Source organism: Rhinolophus ferrumequinum, chromosome X, assembly GCF_004115265.2.
Source record: "Rhinolophus ferrumequinum isolate MPI-CBG mRhiFer1 chromosome X, mRhiFer1_v1.p, whole genome shotgun sequence".
Classification (NCBI taxonomy): Eukaryota; Metazoa; Chordata; class Mammalia; order Chiroptera; family Rhinolophidae; genus Rhinolophus; species Rhinolophus ferrumequinum.
This window is the reverse complement of record NC_046284.1, coordinates 118,499,876-118,526,734: the sequence shown is the minus strand read 5'-3', so window position 1 is coordinate 118,526,734 and position 26,859 is coordinate 118,499,876. Positions and strand designations below refer to the sequence as shown.

The 26,859-nt window shown below is 40.7% G+C and overlaps 1 protein-coding gene across 4 annotated transcripts in view; it reads right to left on the bottom strand.

Moving 5' to 3' along the window:
* Window positions 1-26,859, bottom strand: part of ARHGAP6 (Rho GTPase activating protein 6) — a 449,126-nt gene that overhangs the window by 25,649 nt on the left and 396,618 nt on the right. For all 4 annotated transcript variants that reach the window (XM_033119089.1, XM_033119101.1, XM_033119094.1 and 1 more), the window contains exons 4-9: window positions 24,686-24,942; window positions 22,578-22,773; window positions 17,115-17,170; window positions 14,475-14,625; window positions 13,315-13,463; window positions 6,771-6,950 (exon numbers count right to left, since the gene is read on the bottom strand). In XM_033119089.1, the coding sequence (XP_032974980.1) occupies window positions 6,771-6,950; window positions 13,315-13,463; window positions 14,475-14,625; window positions 17,115-17,170; window positions 22,578-22,773; window positions 24,686-24,942 (989 nt within the window). The remainder of the gene's footprint in view (window positions 1-6,770; window positions 6,951-13,314; window positions 13,464-14,474; window positions 14,626-17,114; window positions 17,171-22,577; window positions 22,774-24,685; window positions 24,943-26,859) is intronic.

The window sequence follows — 26,859 nt, the reverse complement described above, 5'->3', positions numbered from 1 at the left end:
CCTAACAGGTTCTTAAGATATTGTTCCCATCATACAAAAACTCTAAAAATGAAAAGTATGACTCAATAACCAAACAAGCTTTTCTTTTTCCTTCTGTGATTCTGTACATAGAGAAGTGGAAACTAAGGAGTAGGATCATGAAAAACTACCGTTTTAATCAACAAGTTCTGCGTGTTTGAGTGAAGAAACAAAACCCAGCCCAAAGGGCTTCTTCAGGTACACATTACTGTTTCACATCAGTCTCTACTAAGTTTTAGTCAACTATTGAGTAACTTTAGATATTTTTGAAGGGCACCATCTATGGTTGTGTTTATCTGGAGACTCCACTCCTTAGATTTTCATGTGTTCCTTCAAAGCTTAATGCTATTTCAAAAATCAGAAGAACTTTGGACTCTCCTGCTTCAGAGAAAAAAAATGTAAACACTGCACATATGAAGGAATAAAACTGTCGCAATTAAAATCTACCCTATCAAATTAAAACCGAATCCTTGAATGATTGCCTAGGGGACAACCACTATGATATAGTTTATTCCATAAACCACAGAGAGAGAAAAATGGTTTGAGTTTTCTCCACTTACTAAGTCACTGTAACAAACCATTCAGGACATCTCTGAGAGCAATTCCCAGGACCCAGCCCTACCGTACTTGCCACTGGGTATCCCATGCCAATCTGCTACTTTGTGCTGGACCAAGAAGGATGCTTTGGCATATAAAACTCTAACACTCCCTGGAAAAAGTAAATGTCAGTGGAAGTCATGATGACATTTTTTTAGTTAACAAACACACTGAAAGAAGTCACTTAGGCTATTTATGAGAGCAAAAACTCGACATGAGCAGGCCCAACCTAAAACCTTTTGTGTGGCTCTGTTGTGGATGGTGGCTTAATCTTTTGTAAGGGCGTCTGGGTGCACTTGGAGGGTCAGACTTTGTTAAGTTTATCCATTTTTTTCTCAAGTGCCTGATACACACCAGGCAGTGTTTTTGGCAATTGGGGCACATTAACGAACAAATACAACCGAAGAGCCCAGGACTCATGTAGCTGTGTTGGAGGATGACTCAAGAAAGGAAGATGAAGACAAATTAGCAGTCGTTCCTCCATGGCAACAGGTTAAAGGAAGTGGAATGAACTCAGGGGTCCTATGCTTCTGCTCCCCTCCACCTGTGCGTGTTGCCAACAGTGCATGCACTCTGTCACTGCAGCCAGGGACGAGGGTGAGCAGGGACACATACTGGCCCTTGCAGCCATCTGCTGGGCTGAACAGGCAGCTAGGTGTGATGACCAGTCCAGAGGGATTAATACCCTTATTCAAGCTGGCTAAAGTATTCTCTTTCTTCCTTTGCACGTGGACTCCACAGCTGAGACGCCACGTTGAAGCACCTGCCTTCCACGTGAGGAGATCTCATGCTGCAGAAATCATTCACTTATTTGCTGCATCATCACTTGGGCAGACCATCTAGGCTTACTCATGAAATGGTGGTGAAATTTAGATACGCCGATGGTGTACAAATAGCCAACCCCCTGGCACATAAACAGTGGTTATTTAAAAAACAGTGATTACATAAAACAGGAAATGGAAATCCTATTTCATTATCTGGATATGGTGGGGGGGCAGTCTCTTGTTTGACGGTCTGGATTACTGCCTTGCTCCTTTGACTTGGCATGCTAATGAGGTTTTAAGAAAATGCAATTTGTGTTGGGGAATGAAGAGAACACAAAGCAAAGCTTGGCTTCCGAGCCTGGAATCCTCATCTTAGCCTCTGACCCTAGTTCCCAGTAGTTCTCATTTGAAATTTCCCACGTGCGCTGTGCTGGTCCCTAGCTCAGGCTGACGAACCAGTGGGGTGGGAACGCGCTGGCGTTCCCACGTCTCTACTGCACTCCTGACTTTTCATCAGCCCAAAGGGGTGGTGCCTTCTCTCGTTTCCTTTTTGCTCAAAAAAAAAAAAAGCCCTAGGAAGAATCGTATGGTATCATGAATGAGCTGACAGTTTTCTATAGATCCTATAGAGCTGACAGCCTTAGAATGAGCTGACAGTTTTCTCCACTCTGCTCTGGAGCTCTTATGCATTCCAAGAGCAATGATGAATTTTCTCTGGGATCCCCAATATCACTTACAGAAGCAATGACTTTCACAACAACTAATATGTTAATGAATTAGTCAGTGAATGCTTTCTGCCTTACAATGATACCAATGACCATTTCCAGATATGCATGATCCTTTTGTATTCCCGTGTTCCCCAGAGTGTCATTTTCTCATCCAGTTTTAAATTGTTGTTGACATCAGAAATGGAGGGTCATGATTTAATGGTAAGGGAATCTAAGGGGTATGGGCATTGAACCAAAAACAAACAGCAAAACTATATCTTTTTTCCTAGCGATATATTGTTGCAGTATTTATTCCATAAATAATTACGGAGCACCCGTTTTCTGCAAAGTACTTTCTGAATATCAGTGAACAGAGCACATGAAAATTCCTGCCTTCCTAAAGTTTGCACTCTGTTAGGTTTCAATAAGCATAATAGATAAGTAAGTTGTATAGTGAGTTAAAAGGTGACAAAGCTATGGAAAAAAGAAAAAGAAGAGCAAGATAAGGGACTAGGAGTATACATGTGTGGAGCAGGTGGTTAGGGAGGGCTGCATTGCAAAAGCGAAGCCTGAAAGTGCTTTGACAGGGAAGCCATCAGATCAATTTAATGTAATAGAAGTGATGATTTTTGAGTGCCTGGTATATGTCAATTCTTGTCCCAAGTGCCTTAAAATGTCATTTCTAATTCTCAAAATAATCCTATAAAGTAGGTAACTTCACCTCTTTCTTTTTACAACAGGAAAATGACACATTCCAGACGTTCAGCAGGAGGCCAGGAGCGCAGAGCAAATAGAAGGCTGAGGGGGATTTGATGTTGGGCAGCGCATTCCCAAGCTCATGGAGGTTGCCCGAGGGGTGGCTGCCCGAGGTGTGCTTAGGAAAGGACCAGAGTGCCCTGGAGGCATTCATTAGAAAGTGCAGTTTCCTGGGCCCCATCCTAGTGCTACTCAACCTGATGCTCTGGAGTGTGGCCCAGGAATCTGAATATCTGACAAATTGCCTTGTGCCTCCGTTGCATGCTCAAGTTTGAAAAGCACTATGACCATCTGCTGCCTTGGTGTTTCGACAGAGCGACCATGATGGCTGTTATCATGACCTACGTCCAGCTCTAGGATTTCCAACCCAGTGGCTGAGAAGCGAGCAACCGGTGCAAAAGACTGTCTTGGCCAGACTCTTGAACCAAGTGTCAGCCTCTGCATCCAGGCACTTCTTCTGTATTATGGGACAAAGCCAGGTTCTTTTCTGCCCTTTTCCATTCACTCAGACACTGGCCATTTGGGAGAGGCATCAGAAAATGAAGGACATTATTACCACTCAAAACAAACTTTGGGTCCCTGCCAGGCCTCTGGGTTTTCACATCTCTCCCAACAGTTCTTCTGTGGAATTACTGCCTTCAGGCTACATTCTGCCTTCAAGGACAAACTCACAGCCACCTTTTCTAACAAGTTTTCCTTTCTAATGCCAATGGGAAGCGACACCTCTCTTTGCGAGTTCATAAACCCCTCCAAGGACAGTGAAACTGAACAACTGCTAAGTACCTTTAACCATCAGGTCCTGTCTAGCTCCATCCTTCCTTGTTCTATTTTAAATTACTGTACGAACTCTGAAAGCTTCTGAAAAAATGAAACAGCTATATACATGGTTGGCTTTTTGTCCACCCACACAGACTACCTTTGCCAACCAGCCGTCAGCTTTGGTATAACCAACTGGATTCTGAAATGCCAAAATATGCCAAGAGAATTTACAAAGTGATGAGGTTAATTTTCCTCTGTGATTTACGGAAATAAAAGAGGTGAAATCAGTGGTAAGGCACAGAAGCATGCACATTTTAGAAGTGGAAGGGATCTCGGTTAATCATTCATTCTAACCCAGTCCTCTGACAACTAAAGAAACAGAAATCTACGAAGGTGACGTCAGATGGCTAATATGTAGCAAAGATAGGACTATAGCAAACTTTTTGGGTTCCAGAGCCAGTATTCTTTTTCCTGATCCAGGGTTGGGATCTTTGCCCCACCTCTCTGCCCACCCCACTGCCCTTTTGCTCCATATATAATTCCCACAGTCCCTCTAAGGAGACTGAGAATGCTTACGTTCATGTTTAACTTATTCTGAGAAACCTATCCTCAATTCCTCCCTGCCCGAACCTCTTCATAGGCGTAAGGAATAAAGATTAATAATATGGAAATCACATGTCACAGAACTACCAACGAGTCATTCATTCATTCAACCGACATTTCTTGTTTCTACCATGTATCAGGCACAGATGTAATGCAGTAAAGAAAATAGTTGGAAAAGGATAAAAATTCATCCTGTCGTGGAGCGACATTCTGGTGGGGAAACACTCCACAGACAAGAGAAATTTGTCAAAACCTATATTGGTGGTGGTGAGTGCTGAGGAGAAAAAGCAGGGAAAGGGAATAGAAAGTGAGGTTGTGCATATGTGGTGTGTGTGTGGGGGGACGGGGGTGTGTTTTAGACAGGGTAGCTAGGAAAGGCCTCATTGGGAAGTAAAGACCAAAACTGGGGAACCCAAGAAAGTCTTGACATCGATTTCTACAGAGAACAGCAAACAAAAGATCAGACTTGGAGAATGCTGGAAAAGGTGGAAAACGATGATCTTCTGCTGTTTTTAGTAGTCCGGGGGAGCAGGAAGTGGGGAGGAGAGTAAGGGCACAATGAAAATGGTGGCAACTGTACTTCCAAGGAGACCAGGAAGAGTTTTGTTAGTGTCAGAGATGAAAAGAAATGTCTGAAGGTTTGTGGTTTCATATAAAGAACTCCGCTTAGAACATAGCATTTAGAGAACAGAATTAAGATTGACGAAGGTACTATTTTGTTAAAAAAAAAAAAATCCAGAGAGCATGAAGTCATGCCAAGACTACTTGGAGAGATGATATGTGACTTAAAACTTGATAAAAATGTTGAAAAGTTCAGTCATTTGATTCATCCAAATATGTAATTAATTATGAGGATTTTGGCTGAGGTGTGAAATTTATATAGAGTCAATGACTAATTCCACATTTTTTGAGAGTTTACTGTGTACAACACAGGGACAGTGTTTCAGAGACTCAAAGAAGAGCAAGACACCTTTCCACTACAGTGAACTTTTCACCATACTAAATGAATTTTCTGTCCCTCCTGGGCATCCAGCAGGAATGCATTTCCCAGCCTCCCTTGCAGTTCAGTATGGCTTGTGCGTGAGCTCTGGCCAATGGGATTTGAGTAAACATGATGGATGTCCCTTCTAGGTTTGGCCCATAAATCCTAGGGGACTGCAGAGTCTCAAGATGCAAGGAGCTGGGGTCCCTAAATTACCACCTAGAAGGCTGTCAATGAAACATCTGACTGAACTTTATGTCAACAAGATACTTATGTCTGTTGTGTTGAAGTACTGATGTTTGAACCAGCTCATGTTGCCCAACTAATGTAATTATTAATTAGCATTTGCATAGAATTTTACAGTTTGCAGAATACTTTCACATATCAAATGATTCTGGGAACCACCCTGGGAAATAGGTCATATTTTCATTTTTCCCATTTCACAAAAGCTGAAGCTGATGCTTTTTGAGTATTGAATTACTTGGTCATGATCCCATAGGTAAGACACAGAGGGAAATGATTTTAAATGACTGGCTCTCAAATTTATAAAAAATAAGTGGTATAGGATAAGTATGGAAATAAATCTAATGCGAGGCATTTGACAAATATAGATAAAATGTTAAGGAGATTCAAAAGAGGGAACTAGCACACTTGGTTGAAGAAGACACAAAAGACTCTAATGGAATAGGCAAGATTTATAGTGAGTGTTTGCACACTGACAAGAGAAATAGGAGAAGAAACATGGAGAAAATTCTTGTAAATTTTGAGATGCAATATGAGTGGTGAACAGAAATAGAAGAGTTGGCATTTCTTCTAATGTTTCAAGGGAAGTTGGAGCAAGCAATGCAGTTTTTTGAAGGAAAACAGGAACTGGTAATTCAATACAAATCAAAAAAATATTTATTGAGTGCCTGCCAGATGAAGGGCCTTCCAAAAGTGTACAGAGGATACAGAGAGGAGATAACAAGGGCACAGCCCATGTTTTAAATGTGTTTATAATCTACTAGGGGAAATAGTCATAAGTGACTGTAGCATGATGTTAAGATAATCATCAATAAGAACAGTAATAGGGCTCAAGGGACAGAAAAGATATGGGGAAAGTGACATGAGAGGAACATAGGAAAGACAGGTGAAGCTTCATAGAGGAGGTAAAACGTCAATCTTGACCTTGGAGGAGATGCCATCTCTGAGGATGGTTATGAATATATAAATTCATGAAGGCCACATATAATTCCAAAAAGAAGAGTTTTATGAATATTTTGAGCAGGGAAAGTGTGTATGAATAATTAAATGACTCTAAAATGTGACCATTGTTTAGGGGACAACAAAATGAAATTTATGATTCAAATCATAAATTCGAATGTTTAAACATGGAATCACAAACTTACAGAGATACCATAGGTTGTAAATTTCTATTCCTATCAAAACTGCCTGGCTTCCAATGAGTTAAATGACCAGCATGGTAGACCGGAAGGTAGCGTGTGTGTGTGTGTGTGTGTGTGTGTGTGTGTGAGTTTCATCAGGCCACCCAGGGGCAATCAATAGGCAGTGCACTGAGATGCCCTGCAAAGAAGGGCCACCTACCATGAACAGGGCTTCATAATTTTCAATCATTTTCTGCACCACAGCAATGATGGCTGTGCTCTCCTCAGCACGGGCTGAACTCTGGACCGAGAATTCTTTGTCTGATAACTTCTGCTTATGCAGCAGGTTGGGTCCAAATATGGTGGCCAAGTTTAGAGATGTCATTTTGTTCCCAGTGACCTATAGGAGCACAGAATATAAGGATTATTGTTATGTTTGCTTTTCAAAATGCTGAGTGGTTCAATAATCAATAGAACCTTTCTTGCTTCCATTTTTTTTTCCAGCAAGGATGACATCATCTCTGGCAGAATCCATAAGTGCACCATCATTTTCCTTTTGCTTCATATCTCGAAGTGAAGCTCATTGTGCAGTGGTCATTTCAACAGCATATTGAGTAAAATTTTACAACTCTGAGCTATTTATTGTGAAACTGGTACTATATACAATTTCTATTGCCTGCTCTTAAAAATATTGATGTCTGTCTATCTATTTATCCATCCATCCCTCCATCTATCTCTTCAACCATCAATCTATCATCTCTCCATTAATCCATCCACTTAGCACCTATCATAGGCTAGGCATTTTTCATGGATCTAATTATTTAAAATTTTTGACAATGATCACAATACAGTCCTTATTTTAAAGTGTTCACATTCTAGAGGGTAACTCAACTTATCAATTACAAGTAGTGAGTACACAGTATGAAGCTATCAAGTCTGGAGGCCCCAGGGACATTCCAAAGAGGTGGCAATATTTGCACAAGATCTTGAAGGAAGAACAGAGTTTGCTAGGCGAAAAAGCAGAGGAGCTGGGGCAGAAGGCAAATTTCCGTGGCAAGAATACCATATGCAAAGACAGAAACATGTCAGATACCTTTAGGCACCCCAGGAAGCTCAGTGTGGCAGGGGAGTCTGCAGGAAAGGCAGGCAAGGGCCAGGTGAGAGTCATTGTCACATGTCCCGGGTGGGGCAAAATTGCCCCTGGCTGAGAATCACCGATCTAGGCAAATTTTTATTTCTCTTATTGATATTGAAAATTTCGGAATTCCTGGATAAATATGGGAACTGGCTGTTTGGTGGGGATCCTCTGCCTGGGAAGATCTGCAGAGCCTTTGAGAGGCACCTGGGTGCTCAGCATAGAATTCGAGTCCTGATTCACAGCCAGGACAAAGCCTCCAGAGTCCCACCCTTGTCCTGTGGAGACCTGAGCGGGTGGCTACCTGGCCCTGCAATCCCAGCTTGGGACGTTATTTTTAGAAGGTGAGGCTGGTTTCAGGTTTGCCGCCACGTGAAATGATTTCACGTGGTAAACATTGGGAATTTTCAAGAAAGTGCCCTTTATGTATGACTGTTCAATTACTTTTTTTCTGTTTTATTTCACAGATATAAAATAAAACTTGACAGGTTTTCATTTTATTTTTCACTTCTCTTCCTGCAAATTCATGGCTAACGATAAAATGCAATGTGTGCCATTTCCAAATCCATCCCTCTAGTACTCAGAGGCATTTGGAATACTTCCCCCTCCCCTCTTAAAGAAATATCAGGGCTTTCTCCTTTTGAAAACAGTAACAAATAGAAGATTTTGTTTTCTTTGAAAAGAATGTTTAGTACAAGGACAATCCAGAACTGCTTCCGCTCTCTTCTCCTGGTGCTATTCTGGGAATGCAATACAATCCGTCTGTAACATTGCACATAGATTCCAGCTGCAGACCACGCTGCTGTGGTTTGTTAACGCTGTTTGGTTTTGTTTTTCTTTTACTGTTTTTTTTTTTTAAGCTGGAGACTTGTTCATGACAGCTTTCACCCTCGCTCCCCATGTCTCAGCATATACATGGCTATGTCTAGGGAATATAACATGCACTCGGGGCCAGTTCATTATTTAATTATTAGCCAGCCAATTCAAGGACAATTTTTATGTCTACAAAATAAGCATGCTAGCTCATTTCTACACCTAACATGAATAGCTCCTTTATTAAAAGCTTAGCATGTACAGTCACTGGGCTCGGGGCTTTCCACGGGCTGTTTCCATTTTTTCTCACTAGGAGCTCGTGAAGCAGTTGCTGCCGTTGTCCTTTTTTACAGACAGGGAAGTGACGCCCAGAGCCCAGAGCCAGGAGGTGGTGGAAGCTAAGCTGGCGGCCTGGCTCCAGGCAGCCCCACCTTTTTCACCACAGCCCCGCCCCGCCCACTGTTCACTCTTGAGTGACAGACTGTGTCATAGCATGGGGAAACGGAACAACTGGTTTCCAGGCAGGGCCGGGACCAGGGTGAGGAGAGGAGGCACTGATCCTGCTGCAGTTCCAAAGCCAACCTGCCACTTCCTGGAGGCATGTTTCTCCTCAAAGGTCAGTAATCCTGCCTCTACTTTGGTGGCTCATAACTTCTTTTTTGCCTCATAGACTCTAAAAACTAAAGGCTAGCTACAAACTCACCAAAAAGTGTATATTCACACCACATTTCCCAAGCAATGCCAGAGGCTTCTTGGACAACCTGAAAAACCAATGCTCAAGAGGTTTTAATTATGTCCCTGTAATGTTCTTTCTAGAACAAATGAAATCTTTTTTACTTTGGGAATTTCTTTTTTCCCCTAAGGAGCAAAGCAAATAGCAAACTAGACAAAATGGAACAAAAGAAAACAAACACAAGATAGAAAAACACCATAATTTGATAAAATCCCACTATTATCCCCCCAGAAAAGCACTGATTGACTAGTCAACAATTTTTCTCATACTCTTCTTTTAGAAACCTTTAAGATCCCATTAGTTAATGATACACTGGATTTTAAGCACCCATTAGAAAGGAAATATTATGTTCATTTTATAAAGGAGGAAGCTCAGAACCCCCCACCCCAATGCTGTTTTCCTTCCTCTTCCTCTATTTTATAAATACAAGGTCATGTAACAAGGCGCTGGCAGAGCCTGTGGGAGCCTCCAAGCTTCTTGACACTCTGGTTCAGTTTTCTTCCATGTTCCAATCCATAACAACTAGCCAACAAATAGATAACACATCTAACACAAACTAACAAACAGATAAGACAAAAATTTGAAAACTGCTTTGTGACTTGATCATATTGTCCAGTTTAATTTTTGCTCATTCCCATCTGCCCATTCTGTATTCTCTACCCGCTCATGCCAAAACTACTGAAAAAATAATAAACAAAGAACTTCTCTCATTCCTATTCCTCTACTCTTAACGTCTACCAGAAGGGGTTTTCAGCTAACTCCCATCTCTATGCAGGGCTTCTGTGATCTGTTTATTCAATCCCTACACACCTTTTACTTCATTCCTACACATGCTTTGATGTGTAGCTTAAATTCAGTCTCCTCCATGAAGCCATTCCTAACTCTTCTGGCCCATGTTCATCACTTCTTCTCTGAAGTTGAGCAGTGACTCTGCACTGCACTCCCTAATTCTACATTTGCCTCATGTCCTGACCACGTCCACCTCCTAGATGCCACAGCATTCAGGAAGAGTAATTAGAAAATTCCTGAACAGTGCTCACTGGTGTAGAAGAAACTCAGGGTAGGTGCCCAGGGCATACGAGACTCAAAAAGCAAGGCCATTCTTACATGGAAATATTTTTAATATGAATTGCTGTGTTCCACATTGCTATTCATACAAAAGCTTCCTAACTTATTCTCTCCCTGTCTCTAACCAATCTATAACATGGATTATACCACCTTAGTAGAACCCTTCCAAAGATTCAGGGCGTAAAAGAACCAACCACCTACTTCCTTACTGAGACATTCACTACTCTATGAACATAGATCAATCTTCCCTCATACCTCACCAGTACTTTCCCACTTCGTAGCCTTTACTCCAATACAAGATGGCTGCATGGGCTCCTTGCTTTCCTGTAACCATTTCATAGAAGCAATGCTCTCCTCATATTTCCCCTGGTGCTTTAATTTTTAGTTCCGAATCCTTCATTTTGATTCAAGGTTTAAGTCAAGACTCTCTATGATAGAAACCCTTGTAACCTCTCGTTTCCTTGTACAACTTTGCTGTTATCAGGATATTTTCATATTCTTTATAGTAATTAGTCTTCCCAACCATTGTGCAATGCCAGTTGAAGAATTTGTATTCCCAAAGTTTAGATACGGAAACTCAGGTTCAGGAAGGTGAATAGATTTCTCCAAGAACACATGGATAGTGAGTTTTAAGCTACCAAGTGCTCTCAGCTAGGAGTGATTTTGCCCTGTTCCCAGCCCCCACAGGATACTTGGCAGTGTCTAGAGACACTTTTGGTTGTCGCAACTAGGGTGAGGGTGGGGAGGAGCTGCTCCTGGCATCAAGTGAGTAGAGGCCAGGGGTGCTGTTAAGCATCCCACAATACACAGGGTAGCTCCCAGTACAAAGAATTACCTAGTCCTAAATGTCAATCATATGGAGGCTGGGAAACCCTGAACTAAAACCTGAACTAGACTAGTAGGCCTTTTCTACTTCCTATTCTATATTTTTGTTCTTAGTCAGTTAGATTGGTTTGGGTTTGAGGCACAGCTGGAGCTTTACTACCCACGGGGCTGACCTGACCACTATCCAACATGACAACTTCATGGGACTTAGAAAAAGGAGCCCCTTTCTAAAGATATTTCACTGCCTCCTGCTGGGACATTGTCCCGATAACTCTACATATCTACAGTGACTGAGGTGCATGGCACCTTCCCCAGAGTTGTGAAATGCACAAATGCACAACCATAAGTGGATATGTCCTGTGGGACACTGGGAAAGTGACTTAACCCTTCTAGCCCTCAGTTTCCACCTCTGAAACATAGGGGCAATGGTATCTCTCTGTGTAATGGAAGATTAACCATAATGTACAAAGCCCCTAGCACATAGCTGGGACATGGTAGGAGATACAGAAACGGTAGCTAGTACTTCAGCATGCTAAATTTCATTTGTGCCTATCCAAGAATATTTCCTTCTCTTTGGCATAGGCAATGGAGTCTCGTTCTGTATTTGGACTGAAAGAGTGTGTCTGAAAATGATTCTAAAAATGCAAGACTGAGTTCAACTGGACGTTCTGCTTTCCTCAATGACGTCTTAATCACCTAAGACCCGATTTTCTCCCTCTCACACAGTACTTAAGAAATGTCAGAGAAGCAATTGACATACCTAGGAACACAGACAGGGCTCTGCGTTTACCCCATGATTAGGCAGATGATTCTACAGGTTCTGTTATATCTATAGTCAATAAAGGATGACACCTAGATGGGTGTTAATTACGAGAATTATAGTGTATCCATCAAAGAGCTGTGTCTGCTGAAATAAGCTGTCAGTGCCATATTCTGAAACCTGAAGCCAGCAGAGGTTTCACTAATTATAACTACCATAGAGATAAATGGCTAACTCAGGAAACTCACATTCTCATACCGATAGGGAGGATGAGGATAAGAAATGCAGAATTGCCTTTGTGGATTAAAGTGAAAACATTATATATGACCATGATTTTGGGGAAAGAAATTTGGCAAACACAGAACTGAATCTACAATACAGCTGAGTTCTGCTTAACAAGGATTTTTTTTTAAAGTTTCTGTGGTTAAGTTTGGAATGCCTTTGACCTCCCCCCACCTTTGTTGATTTATGATGCATGTTAGCATATTAAAGGGTCTGAGATCTCCTGGGGCATCCAAGGTCAAGGCGAAGTCTGACTTCGTGGTATCAAAAAGGGAAACAGGTCTCTTGTTAAGGTGAAGATTAAATAGGTATTAATAAAACGTCACCTAAAATTGAGGCCAGCATTTCCTTCATCCAAGGGTGAAACCTAAAATTGCCTTGAAACGGATGAGTGGGACCAAAGCAAACCGGAGCCTAAAACCTCAGGTAGGGTGGTCGCACTAGGGCCGGAGTGGGGACCAGGTCCAGCAAGAACATCCCAAAAGGCTCCATGGGAATTCAGCAGTTGGCACCATGTGGCATCGAGATGCATGGAAATGGTCAGCAGAGCACACCTTCTAGTTCCCTATATACCTGGTTTGGAAGCAGGACTAACCTTTCATTGCACTAAGCCAGTCCATATTTGGGGCAGGGGGTGTTAAGGAGAGAAAGGACCTCTCAAAAAGAAGGTACTAGAGACTTCAAGCTATAGGGCAGATGGGAGCTCCAGGAACAAACTGGAAGAATAAAGAGGTGACATCGCATTTGGGCTCCAACTTAAAGAGGGAGAACAAATGAATTACAAGGACAGCAATCTGCCCCCATCTCCATGACTCCATTCTTTCATGATTGTAAGCACCTCTGTAGCTCTCTGTTTGTCTTCTTCACACAAATGGAAATTCGAGGTTTTGGGGTAAAGCATCATTATGGAAAATGACAGCCTCATTTAGAAGCATCCTTGAAACACAGGACGTTAATGGCCTATGTGCTCTTAGGAACTGTCCCTCCAGAGAAAACCTTGCATTAGTTCTTCTTCCTACATAGACAGATCGGTCGGGAAAGGGGAGGTGTCATTTCCTCCAGATGAAATGTTTAACCTGATGATTTGCCCTTTCAAAAATAGGAAAAAGGAGGAGTCACAGCGTCTACAGCCACAGAAGGGTGCATACCTCTTGCCCATCTTTGCTGACGTTGTCATTGGCGTGCCTGGCCACGATGGACAGGAACTGCAGGAGGCGGTGGAGCGTGTCGCAGTTGCAGGGAGGTAGAAGGTAAATGAGGAGCTGCAAGGTACCCAGCTGTTCCTCTGGCTGCAACACTAAGCAAGGCAAAAAAAGGTGCGCTAAGTAAGTAAACGTGGGGGCTCAGGCAATTCAGGTTCAGAGAAGAGGCCCCCTCTCAACTGTGTTCAGAAAGGGATTATCAAGGCAAGTCACGTTTTATTCCTCCATCTACTCTCCCATTGATTTAGCAATGTGGAAGCAAGTTTCTATGAAGGATATAAAGAGTAGAACTGGGGAAATGTTACATCTAGAAAAAGCACTAGAATCCAGGTTAGAAAGGTAATTTAATTTCCCTTACTTTCTCCTCCCTCCGTTCCCTGGATTATACATCATTTACTTTATGGATTGCAGTTTTTAATTTTTAGTAAATATTGACTAACAATGACTGAGAATTGGTGAACATTTTAAAATTTGTGTTTTTTAAAACAGATTTGAGGCCCTTTCTGTTGAGCAATATACAATGGATTTTTGTTGGCCACATCCCAGACACAGCGCGTCCGCAGTGTCTTCTCTCTCGTTTCTAATCCTATTGGAATTGTAGCGCTGGAGGAAGAAATACATGGAGGCTGACACAGCTCTGGCCTAGTCCTCCTCCTTTTGTCCTCCATGGCTCTGAAGCAGCCACAATGACAGTCCTGGTACTGGGCTATGCCATCCTGCTTCCCTGAAATGTTGCCTGTCCCCCTTTTCTTACTCTGGATTCCTACGGCTCCCTCCTTCCTTATACCAGAAATGCAAAAACTCATTTTTAGGCACAGACTCAATGTGAACTCTTGCTGTTACTTCAAAGCACTTTCTACTGTCCTAGGGTCATCTGAAAGCATCCCAAATTCTTCTTGGCTACTTCCCTTTGGTCTCTTGCAACTTTCTTCTTGCTAATTCTCCCCAGGGTAAATTTCAGAAAATTCCCCAAATAGCCCACTCATTAGAAACCAATAAATAAGGACCAAAAATGTTATCTGGAAACACATGTACAAGGTTTTGATGAGTGAGTTGGACATCCGGTAATTCAAAGACATATTCCTGCTAATGGCTGTATTACGCACAGAGAGTATTGATGAAAGCTGTGTACAGCTCCCTGGTGAGAAGGGGGTCCGGCATGTCTCTCAGGAACTCCTTCAACAAGGCAGCCACATCATGAACGCTGTGCTCTTCCTCCAGAGAGACATCAACGCCACGGTCAAATTCCTCGCGTAGCTGGAAAAATAATGGTTCAAGTGGCAATCTCATAACGCCATACCTCTACGTTCAGTGCCCAGCAAAAGAAGTGCTGTGACTTGCAGCATCTAGTATTAAGTTGACGCAGACCCAAGGAGGAGAAGCACGCAACATGTCACCTTGGTCTACAGAGTCTACGCCACCCAGCCATGACTATAGACATATTTTCAATGCATTATTAAATTAAAGTATCTGTGGGTTTACTTTTAATGATGCAAGCAGAAGGGCTCATTTACAACACCTGGAAGGTTGGGAGGAAGAGCTAAGGGGGTTAGGTCAACTATAAATGTGGGAGGGAGGAATTAACCTATTATACAGCAAGTTTTGCACGGCAGCAATCCTACCATGTTGGAACGTTGACATCCTAGAGAAATACTCAACAAGAACGCAAAGAGATTTTTCTGCAAACAATGAAATTAAAAACCCTGATGAGCCATTCGTGACTAAGGCTTGAAAGACGACAATAACTAAATAAGAGCTGGCTTAGACTTGTCAAAGTACCCTTATTAACAATTCCCACAAGGATTCCCTGCCTCAAATCATTATATTAGGGTTATTAGCATTTATAGCAGCAGGAAAACACAATAGCAAGAAGAGGGGCATCATAATTCTGCCACCCTACTTTCATCACTGACAGCTCAGCTTCTCTTATGTATTGTTGTGTGCTGCAGAAATAATTACGTGAGTTCATGAATCTACACAGTAAACTTCTGTAAGCATTCACGTGTTCAATCATTCATCACCCATTCATTCAACAAAGATGTGCTGCACACTTCCTGTGTACTAGGCCCATGGTGACAACTAAAGAGGCAAAATCCTTCCCCTCCTCCAGCTCTCAGGCTGATAGAGACACAGGTCACAAATTGGTAATCCCACAAATGATTAATTAATTCTTAATACTGTGGCAATTATTTTGAAGGAAAAGTGTTGGCACTAAGAGGGGACACAACAAGACAACATGGTGAGTCACAGCATATCTCACACCTGCAATCTAAGTCTAAATAAGCACTAAGTACATTTTTATTAGATGATCTCCATGCAAAGGTTTTCCTTTGCTGGATCCAGATATAACTGGCTAGTCATTTCTGACACTCACCACCTCTCCATCTGATGAGAATGCCCCTTACTGTCCTGAATTGCCCATCGATTCCAGGCAATTTCTCATTAGTGGGCATCAGGCAGCCAGAAGGAAGACTTCCACTGGTGCCACTCCTACTTGTGATCATTCAAACACGCCCTATTTCTTTTCAGAGCACACACACATGCAGAAAGAATGGACTGGGGAAAGAGCTTGGTCTAAATTGCATGATCTTGAATTTAACACTGGTCTTGAACTTAACACTGGCTAAATTGTGTGATCTTGACTTCAGTTTCTTAATCTCTCTAATCCTCAAAAGAAATGGTTGAAAGAGGTTACTTTTACATCTGGTGCGTGAGTTCAATGAGATAATGTTTGTGAAAATATTCTCCAATTCCGCACAGGTGGGAAGCTTAAGAAATGTCACTATGAGATCTTTTTCTGAGAGTCCTGTTGTGAATGGAGTTCAATAGTCTCTTGTGTGACTATTAAAAATAAAAACCAGCCAATAAACCAAACAGAAAACATACTTCTTTTCAAAGCTCCTCTTATCTTGACAAAAAAGATAAATGAGGAGGCATTTATTTCAGTTAGTTTCAATAATATGAACGAATGTCATTTGTTCACCTTTCCTGTAACTAAAAACTATTTTGATTTGGCTTCATTTTTTAGTTCCTTATTTCTTTCTCCTGGAACCAACAAAGGGAAAATAACATTTTCATTTTTTTTTATGCCAACAAATGAATGAAAGGACGGTTTGCTTTTGTGAAGCCATCATGAACACAGATACCTGCCTGATCATAGGGACCTATTGTTGTAGCTCTAATATCAAACTTCTGTTGTGAGAATGTTAGCACAGTGCTGAAGGAAACCAAGGGTACAGTCCCTATATAAAAAAATGAATTGGAGATCAATGATTCTATGGAAAGTTCATAAGAGTTATTTATTTTCAAGAAAGTAAAGCTATAAACATAGACTCTTCTATGAAGAGAATATTAATGGCATTGTCCACACTGCATTTTAGTAAAAATGGGTGCTATACAATTGTTTTCTATTTCTTATCACTTACTTATTAGGTACTCTCTGAATCTCCTGCTTTTAAGGTTTCAATAAAATATTTATAAATAGATATTTATAAATTTTGTTTGCCTGCACATGCCATAGACACGTCTGGATGTTTTGCTTTTAAGTGTTTGATCCTAACTCAATTGCAACATTTTTGAGCTTCTGAGTTGTTGCCTTTTACCTTTTGGGACTCAATTATACTATAATTGGTGGGAGGGTACAGAAAAGCTATTTAGAAATGAATTTGCATAAGCTTGAACTTGGCATGAGGTCATTCAATTAAAAGTCAGTGAAACGGACCATATAATCTTCACTTTTCACTTACTTGTCTCACTCTCTTTTTTGAGCTTCCAACTCGGAATATCCCCACTGTCTGGAGACCTGAAAATAAGCAAACAAAATCAACAGTCCTGTTTGATGGCTTGAAACTCTGCAGGAAATGAAAATAGAAGTAGAACAGAAGGCCATCACTGGGTTACAATACACAGGGCAATCGTAACTTGACTGCATGCACAAAAGCTTATTTATCCCCCGCTCTTTTCTCTGGGAACCTACAGGTCACGCTATAGCAGCAGTAGCATTTGATGGTGGACATTCCTGATGAAAATATTTTCATGTGACATGTATTTCCACCATGTGAGAAAAATAATGTACCAATTTCTCTCATTATTCAGGATAATTACTTAAACATGAATTTTATATGGATTTTTAGCTCTATCAGTTTTTAAAATAGACATTTCTGGTTTTCCTGATCATAATTAAAATGGGTACTTATTAAAGAAAATCTATAAAATGCAGAAAAACATAAAAAGTAATATACTTTGAAAAATACCTTATGCAGAAATAATCACTCTTAATAGCTTGGTTTATTTTTATCCATATCCATTACCTATATCTATCTATCTATCTATCTATCTATCTATCTATCTGTCTGTCTGTCTGTCTATCTATCCATCCATCTATCTAGAGAGAGAGAGAGAGAGAGAGAATACTACTGTTTTCACTCAATATTATGCCACAAGGATTTTTATGCCAGTAAAAATTCCTTGGAAATGTCATTTAAAATGAATGCAAAATACTCTATTGTATGAATGTGTCACAAGTCACTTCATATTCCCCTGTGCATGGCATATAGGTCCCCCCAACACACACACACTTGTTTTGTATTATAAATGACCCTATTATGAACAATTGTGTACATAGGTCTTAGTTCACATTTCTGATTTTCTTAGGATCATGTCCTAGAAGTGGGATTATAGGGTCAATGCATAAAAAAGAATTATCCAGCCCCAAATGTCAGTAGCACCGAGGCTGAGTGACCCTGCTCTAAAAAATTAGGTCTCTTAAAATAAACAAATGTCATCACGATCCCACATTAGAAATTCCAATTAGCTCCTTAATATCATTAGATTTCCAGACAACATTCACAGAAGTTCAGAAACTGGGAGTGGTCAATGTGCCTTTTAGTCTCTGAACGGATACATCCCCTCAGAATTGGTTTGATGAAGAAAGAGCATTGGTGTTCCGCAGTAGACTTCCGCACCGGCTGGATTTGGACACTCCGTGGTGTCATTTGATGTTCCTCTCTCCCCATTATTTCCGCTAAAGAGAGAGTTCGAGCCAGAGTTTTCTCGGGTTCAGGTTTGGTTTATTGGAGCACTTCCCAAGAGATATGAGGTTTTTCCTTCGGGGGCACAGAACGATGGAGTGGCTCTTCTTTTCCTATGCAAGGCATGAATCATGGCCACTGATGCTCATTAGCTACATTGCCGCTTTCATTGGTGGCTCGTTTCCTCTTCACCCTCCTGGGTGGAGGGAATAATCACCCTCCTGGGTGAAGCCGGACTGGAGCAGCCAATGGCCATTCTGTACCACATGAAGAGAGCTGGTCTGAGAGTAAAGCCAGCAGACTTATGCATGCATGGCATCATTTGAATCCTGGATCCAGCTGTGCCTGAGTCTGGATATAGTACTCAGACTTGTCGTACGTAAATAGGATTTGGGGGAGGGTGCTTTACTTAATCTAGTTTTATCTGGGTTCCTCTCTCTTGCCACTGAAAAAGTTCTCACTGGTACAGTATATAATCAAATTGGAAAAAATTTAAATCTTTATCACATTATTTCTTTCCACCCAGAAACAAAGTAAACATCTTCATTTGCTTAAGTCATGTTTTGTATCTCTCGGTAGAGCTTTGCAGTTTTCTTCAAAGAAGTTTCTTACTTCTTATTACAGATACTATTACAGGAATATTATATTTTTGATACTAATATGAATGAATTATTTTATTGCTATAATACGTAACTGGTTATTGCTCTTATATAGGAAATGGATATCTTTTTGCATATTTACTTTAGGGTCTTGCCATATTATGTGTTAAGGCTTTTTCAGTTGTTTTTCCAGGGTTTTTCAGTGAGAAAAGATAACATCTATAAGAACCCCAATGATCATTTCTGTATCTTATAAGAGGTGTCCCGAATTTCCAGAGTAATTTGAGACCGTTATGGTGAGACGCTACTTATCTTGGTGCTCGGCTCTTGAGTGGGATTTTGCTTTGTATCTGTGTTCAAATGACTTCTGTTCCCTCCTTGGTGCTGCTATCAATGTGTCTGCCTCATAACTGAGTCCAACTCCCAGACTAATTTATCGCTTCTACTTCTCTGGGAGCTTGAAAACAAGATAATCAAGCAATTATAATCAAATCCAGAATTCGATTTCATCATCTGCAAAATGAGCATAATAAGGATCTACCTCAAAAGTTATACAATGACTCAAATTACTTCACGATGATAAAATACTCAGAATCATATCTGGCATCGACTATTATATAAAAGGAGAAATAGGCCCTCAATGAACTGAGTGAGCCTTCTTTGTGCAAAACAGAACATTTTCATATAATAGTAGGTCTCAGCAATTTTAATTTGAGCCACATTTAGTTTCTTACTTTCTGATGGTTTCCCAATAGTTGACGTTTTTATGTAAGTGAGACATCACTTAAGGGCAGTTTTAACACAGGTGGAACTCTTCATTTGGCTGAATTCCTCCAGGCTGTTCCGAAATGCCCATTTCTAAGACATTATTTCCTCAATTATAGTACTTTTCCACTCAGGAAAAATGACAGTGATTTAAAAAAAAAACTAGTTAGTGATCGATTGCTATAATTTGTATGTATCTCAACTGATTATAATCTATATTAAGCTTTAAAAATTATTTTTTATTGATTTGCGTTTTTTTAGGCAGAGCAAATGGCATTCTTCAGACAGCCAATGCTGTTCTCTGACATAATCCTCACGTAATTTTCCTCAAAGAGAAGATACAGTCTAGGCATTCAGTAACTTGGACTTAAGACAGTCACTGATAAAAACAGGTGTACATAAAAAAAGGGCATAGATCTGGCAAAGAAACGTGACCTTTCTGTGTCCTGTCCCAGAAATTGATGTGATCACCTTTCTCTCCTTTTCATCAGAAACTGAAATGAAAACTAGACCCAGAGTGCCTGAATCTCAGGCTTAGGGAGTTCAAGTAATGAGGGCAGGCATAATAAGCAGGAGGCTCCACCCGAAAATCAGCCTAAATCTCAGAATTATAACAGAATTTAACTCTCCATTACATTGTCTGGGCTTTTTTGGTTTTTGTTTGAAATGTGTGGGAAATTGAGGATGTTAAGGAATTTTGACCTAATAGTATAGACAGCATTGGGGTGGAATCTAAGTGGGGGAGGGGAATGTACACAAATATAGACGGAGTGTAGATAATTGTCCGACACGAATCTTGGAGAGAATGAAAAGATATTTGATAAATGCTTATAAGGCTAACATGAATCAAACTGTTTGCTACCCATCTCAAAAGTTGGCAAATAAAGTCTTATGAAAGAATTGTTTTTTGCTGTTTGCTCTTTATTCATTGGTTTAAAGTGACCAAGATTATATCTGTTTGATTTTGAACATGTCTTAGTTTTCTGGAGCCATTTGGTCTAAACGCCATAAAAACCTGGAACAGAATCGGGGCCTTGAAAGATCACCCACATTACCTTGTTTCCTTTAGGCCCTAAACTGCATTTTAATTATTCCAAAACAAGAAAATCAACTGCCCTGTTTTGTGTTTTTTTCCTTCATTTCTTTTTTCTGAAATTTCATTGTTAGTATACAGGAATACAATGGACTTTTGTACATTGATTTTGTAGCCGGCAACTTTACTGTATTCATTGATTGTTTCTAATAGCTTTTTGGTGGAGTCTTTAGGGTTTTATATGTAAAGAATCATGTCATCTGCAAAAAAGTGACAATTTAACTTCTTTAATCCCAACCTTTTATCTCTTTCTCTTGTCTGATTGCTCTGGCTAGGACTTCCAATACTATGTTGAATAACAGTAAGCTTAAAGGACATATTATTTTACAAATTATACATTATTTTCAAAAAGAAAATCAGAAAGCATACCGAATTTTCGTTCACAAAAGCAATTACTCAAACTGGCACTGGATTTTTGCATGACTGGAGTAGGATTTTCTTGTTTAGAATTCTTTAAAATGCTCACAGTTCACTCTCTACATACTTTATAGGGAAAAATATAACTGCAAAAGTATGTGCCTTCTTTTTCTACCTCATAATGAAATTGAAGCTGAATTTACATATTCACAGTACTGAACTCTTTAGTTGCTAAGCTATCTTTAAAAACAATTATGTTCAAACAATATTTATTGAACATCTACATTGTGTTAATCATGAGAAATCAAAATGACTAAGACCTTTTCCTTGACCTCCAGTTTACCTTCCAAGGAGAAGAGACAGATAGATAAATACACACATACACATACACATACACACATACATATATTAAAATTTTGTATAAACCAGTAAAATTTCAATACACATTAACTAATTCACCCATATTTTATCAAGTGATTTCCATATATAATGAGTTGATGAAAAGATTTAGATATATCCTTAATAATTTTTAATAAAGTCCCATTTTTATTAGAAAGAAGTAAATGAGAATGTTAACGGTAGTTATGTTTTGTCTACATAATAGCCTCAGAATTTTCTTTGCTGTTTTATTTCTGTTTTTCTTTATTACAACGAGCATACTATTTTTATGGTAAGGAAGCAATTAAGAAACTTTTCTTATGTCCACAAATTGCGTGCTAACATTATAGCAAACAAATTTACTTTATGGAAATGGCAATTTGACGAGCCAAGTCTAAATCTGAGTTACACTTTTAAAGAAAAGTACAATATTTTGAAGTCAACACGTTGACTGGAACTGAGTCGCCAAAAGGGTTATCTGAAGAAATTTTAAGTGGACAACCTTCCACAAAAATGCAAATAGCAATACAGAAACCTGTTGTCAAAACCTATGTATTTTCATTTCACTTAAGGAATGGTTTCCAAATCTTCTTTTTAAAGAAGCTGGACTCTTATTTTTTAAAGGAAGCCTTATGAGGAACTTCAGTGTACAAAAAAGATAAAAGTGGCTCTGCTCTGTTTGAAGGGGGCTCTGGGGCCAGACTCAGTCCGACAGATCTGCCCCTCCCCTAAACTGCTTGACCTCCAGGGTCACTTCTGAGGACTCCTGGGGTCTGGGCAGTCTGAATGCCATCGAGTAGATCTTTGTCCCCCAAATCTTGGTGAGCTCAGTAATCTCTTAAGCAAACACTCAACTATCTTCACAGAGGAAACTTTGGCCCAGAGTTTGAGCAAATGAACACAGGATTAAAATGGGTGCTTAAATGAATGATGCTTGAACCAATGAAAGTCTTTAGTACTTGCTCGCTGACAGACAAGTCTGCTTACCATGTTTTTCTAGATGTTGACAGCAGCTATCCACCAGCCTGGGGACCTGTCTGTAAATAGGATTCAGACTGAGTTTCTTATCTCTGGCTTTTTCTTTTTTATTTTGAGCCTCAGCCGGCAAGGAGAGTTGTAAAGCTTCAAGCAGTCGAGACTGATTATCATCAAGATCTGTGATAGAATCCACTGACATTGCACCCTGCAAATTACACATAGACATGAACAAAGAGTCCAGACAGAGAAAATCAAGACAGCTTCCCTCAGATGCCATCCAATAAATACTTTTGCCTAGGATTATTTATCATCCTTGAAATAATACTGCTTGATTTAATTGTGCTGTTTATATAGTTAAAAAGGGTGGGGGGGAATCACCTTTTGAAAAAGTTAGAAAACCTCCATGACATAGGGTAAAGTAATGGAGGTTACAATTTCAACAACAGACAGCATTTTCCAAATGAAAGACAAGAGATGGCAAACGTATATTTAAAATATTTTGACCCAACCACTTTGTTCCTTGAAACAATCACATACTCAAGGAATGAGGTCAAGTCAGAGAAGTCCTGTGAATAAAAAACACAAACATGACTCTAGGAAGCAGATTTTTTAAATAGCAGGATTCCATAAAACAGTCTGAGTTTGCTTTCCCCCCAGAAGCAGCACAGAGTGCTTGATTAGGGGAGCGGTCCCAGGAGACACCTACAGGGGATTGGGGAAATAAGAAAGGAAAACTAGCCACGAAGGCAGTGTCACCAAGCCTCTGACCGCCGTGGGCAGCTGGAGTCCCACTACAAGGGGGCCTCTGGGGGACAGTGTGGATCAAACACCCCAGAGCGATCCCTGTTGAGGGGTGAGGGAGCTGCGGTACTTATACCCCAAGTGTGGGGTTGGGAGGTGACCTTAATGCCTAAGTCCTTGCAGCCTGTCCTCTGCATGGGTGGGCTCTTCTGGTCAGCAGAGAAAACCCTCAGCCAAGAGATGAGGTGCTGATAGCTGGCGCGCTGGGAATGGGACAGGCTGAGGGCCAGGGAACAGGGCACCGAGCACGTCTATACAGCCAGAGGAAGCTGTTGGCTCCTGGTGTCCTAGCAAGGCCTGGACAGAGGACAATTTGGGAGGCCCATTGCCTGGCCCCAGAGTCCCACAAAGGTCTAATGTAGAGTTTTGCTGTTATTGCCATATGTGGTTTTTACAGTCTGAGAGAATGACAGGATTGAAAGAACAATTCCATCATGCAAATTCAAATAGTCACCAATGTTGTCATTTCTTCATTTTGAAACACAGCCAAAGCCTTGAAAACTAGCAGTGGCTTAAGTGCCCCTTTATCTTGGAGAGGTCCTCATGTTAGGGGCTGATTGAGAACTAAAGATTCTAAGTGAGAAGTGCCTGCGGTTTTACCTAGTAGTCATTGGCTGGAGGTAACAAAGATTTAGGGCCTCCCGGGGAGAGAAGATTTCTCAGTGACCCAGGAAGTTGCAGAGATGTTTATCGACGGACTCAGTCCATCACCAACCAGTTTGCCTGAAAACTCAGCTTTCCTGGCTTGAAATATGAAATGGGGAACACCAAATAATAGCACAGTGCCGAGCACATAGTACTCACTTAAGAAACGGTCCCATATTGTCCCAGTATTGATTTGAAAGAAATATTATGTTTGAGAAAAAGAAAGTTCCATTGGTAAGGAAAAATCTGATTGGCTATGAAGACCGGCAGCGAATTGCCTGGGCCAGGCATGGTTCTGAGCTGGAGACGAAGAGATTAACAAAAAATTCTGGCCCTCCCCTCAAGCCTCACAGTCTCGTGGGAAAGTCTGGTAATACAACAGAAGATTGCAATAGACCGGGATCAATGTGGATTCTGTAGAATGTTCAGGAGATCATGGGGCATGTGGATAACCAAGGAGGATAACCAAGGAGGGGCTTTGAGAGGGACCCAGGAAAGGCTTTGAGGGTGTGCCAGGTGCCATATGCAAATTCTCCCTGAATGGAGTTGTTGACAGATACTTGGACACAAATGACATTTTCAGTTTTCACATGAGCAAAGACTCAAAAAATAACCTTATACATCTTCCGTTTTCCTAGCATTGACGACAGAGAAAATATTGGCCAACTCACCCTCCTCCTGACCCGTGGAGCCGGTTCTGGAGTGTTCGGGGAGGTCGACTCATTTGGTGTTTCCGAGGTGGAGCTGAGAGATGAGTTACTGCTTGACAGTTCTTTGTTTTGTCTTTTATTTCCAAATGGGAGGAGGGAAGCCACAAAATCAGATGTGTCCTTCTGCTCGTCCCTCTGCAAGTCTTGCTTGAGTTTATAGGCCCGGTCATTTGCGATGACTTGGGATAAGGGCATTCCAAATGCCTGCGGGATGAATTCTGGAATCAAAGAACAAACATTCATTTTCAGAGAAAGACTGGACCAGTGAAGACTCTCTCTCATGTTTCAGACCTCGGGGCAGACATATTCAAGTGACTGTCTGCAGAAGAATTGATTGATCAGTCAAAATGCGAAGATGACTTTTTCATTTATCAGAGTGGTCAAAGATTCTGTTTCAACAGAGAAAGCTAATATGTATCAAGAATGCAGGCTTTAGAAATCTAGGCCTCTAGTTTTTCTCCATGTAGCTCAAGTACATTTTAAAGGAAAGAACTTTATAGAGAAATGTGACGTTTTTCATGGAATGTATGGAATATTTTATCATCATGAGTGCCCAGTGTTACAAACTGTTAGTCTTCAATTTATATGTCTCAAGAGCCCCCAAAGCTTAACAAGGCATGGCCCCAAAGACTCTGCACTTCTCCATTCATTCAACAGGCACCTATTGAACACCTTCTGTGTACCATGTCAAATTACGCAATGGGGATTACAAGATTTATGCAAGGTAGGTCCAGCCTTTGCTCTTAAAAGCTTCCAAGGGTAGGGTGGGGTGGTGGAGCACAGAATCGGATATGTAAATAAGTGTAATAGTGTCTATTATGTACCAGAAGAGAGATGCATGGAGCAAAGACTGAAATTCAGTTAAGTGGTTACACTTGGAAGCTCCTAGTAAAAGAGCCAGCACATGAAATGATAATCTGAGAGACAGAGGAGCAGCTGGGGAAGCAGCTTGCGCTTTCGCATTGTGCTCCTTAGCCTTACTTGCTGTCACCGGTCAGCCGGGTTGGGTCTATCATTGTGGTGATCTGTACTCAAGCCATTCTGCTGGCCACATGCGGAAGTGGATGTTCACCATTCAATATCTGGTGAAGGGCACAGATATGATTTGTTAAATCCTCTAGTAAGGACAATTTGGGGGAAGGAGCATAATATGGAAATCTCTGGCTTTATTTGGAGCTGTACATCTACGTGCTTTCTGGGTCTCTGTAGTAATTTGTACACACATACATTGTAAATATTGATCCTTAGGGTCAGGCATTTTATTGGCAATATTTTAGATTCATGCTGAAAAGCATTAATAATTAAATTAAATGAATTATTTCCTTTAGACTCAAAATTAGGTCTCCTAGAAGCAGCAAACTGGAGTCTAGCCTCTCCCTTGTTTTTATAACCCGTACGAATAAAACCAGAACGATCAAGGGAAAACAATTCTAAAGTTGTTTGTTCTTTGAAAGAAAAAGCTAACATTAAATCAGGTGGAGACAGGCCTGAAAAGATTTTCTTCTTTGATCCATGGCAACATTTTCAACATCACTGAGCCAATGGCCAAGTCTACATTAAAAGCAGAAAGGGCACTTGAAAAGTCTGTACCTCTGGTTCTATAAAAACATGCAATTCGTTTTGAAGTGGAAAATTAAAACTTCAGCATTTTGCTTCAGCATTTTGAGATTTTTTAGAGGGTGCTTCCCATTCTCCATCAAGAAACTAGGTGGCATGTGATCATAGAAAAAATAATTTAAGCATTTGTTTTGAGTGATCCATGTGGAGTGTAGCAAGACCCAATACCCACTACTGACAAAAGGCCACTTCCACTACTAGCAAAATTAGAAACCAAAGGGGACCATACCAGGCCATCTGCTATGCACCTCAGGATTTACTATGCAAACCAGCACTGTCTCGTCTGTGGGAATAATCAAATAGTCTTACTTCAGAAAGGTTGGGGCAAGTCTAGAAACATGTGGATGGCAAGGCTGACAGCTACACAGAATATACAAAAACGGTGAGGGGATAATAACAGCAAAAAAGACAAGTGACATGTGTCTGCCCATGCAGGCATCCTCATAGCAGGATTGAATATGAGATGGGGGCTATCGATTCCTCTCCTAGTCATGTTTCCTATACAAGGAAAACCAACA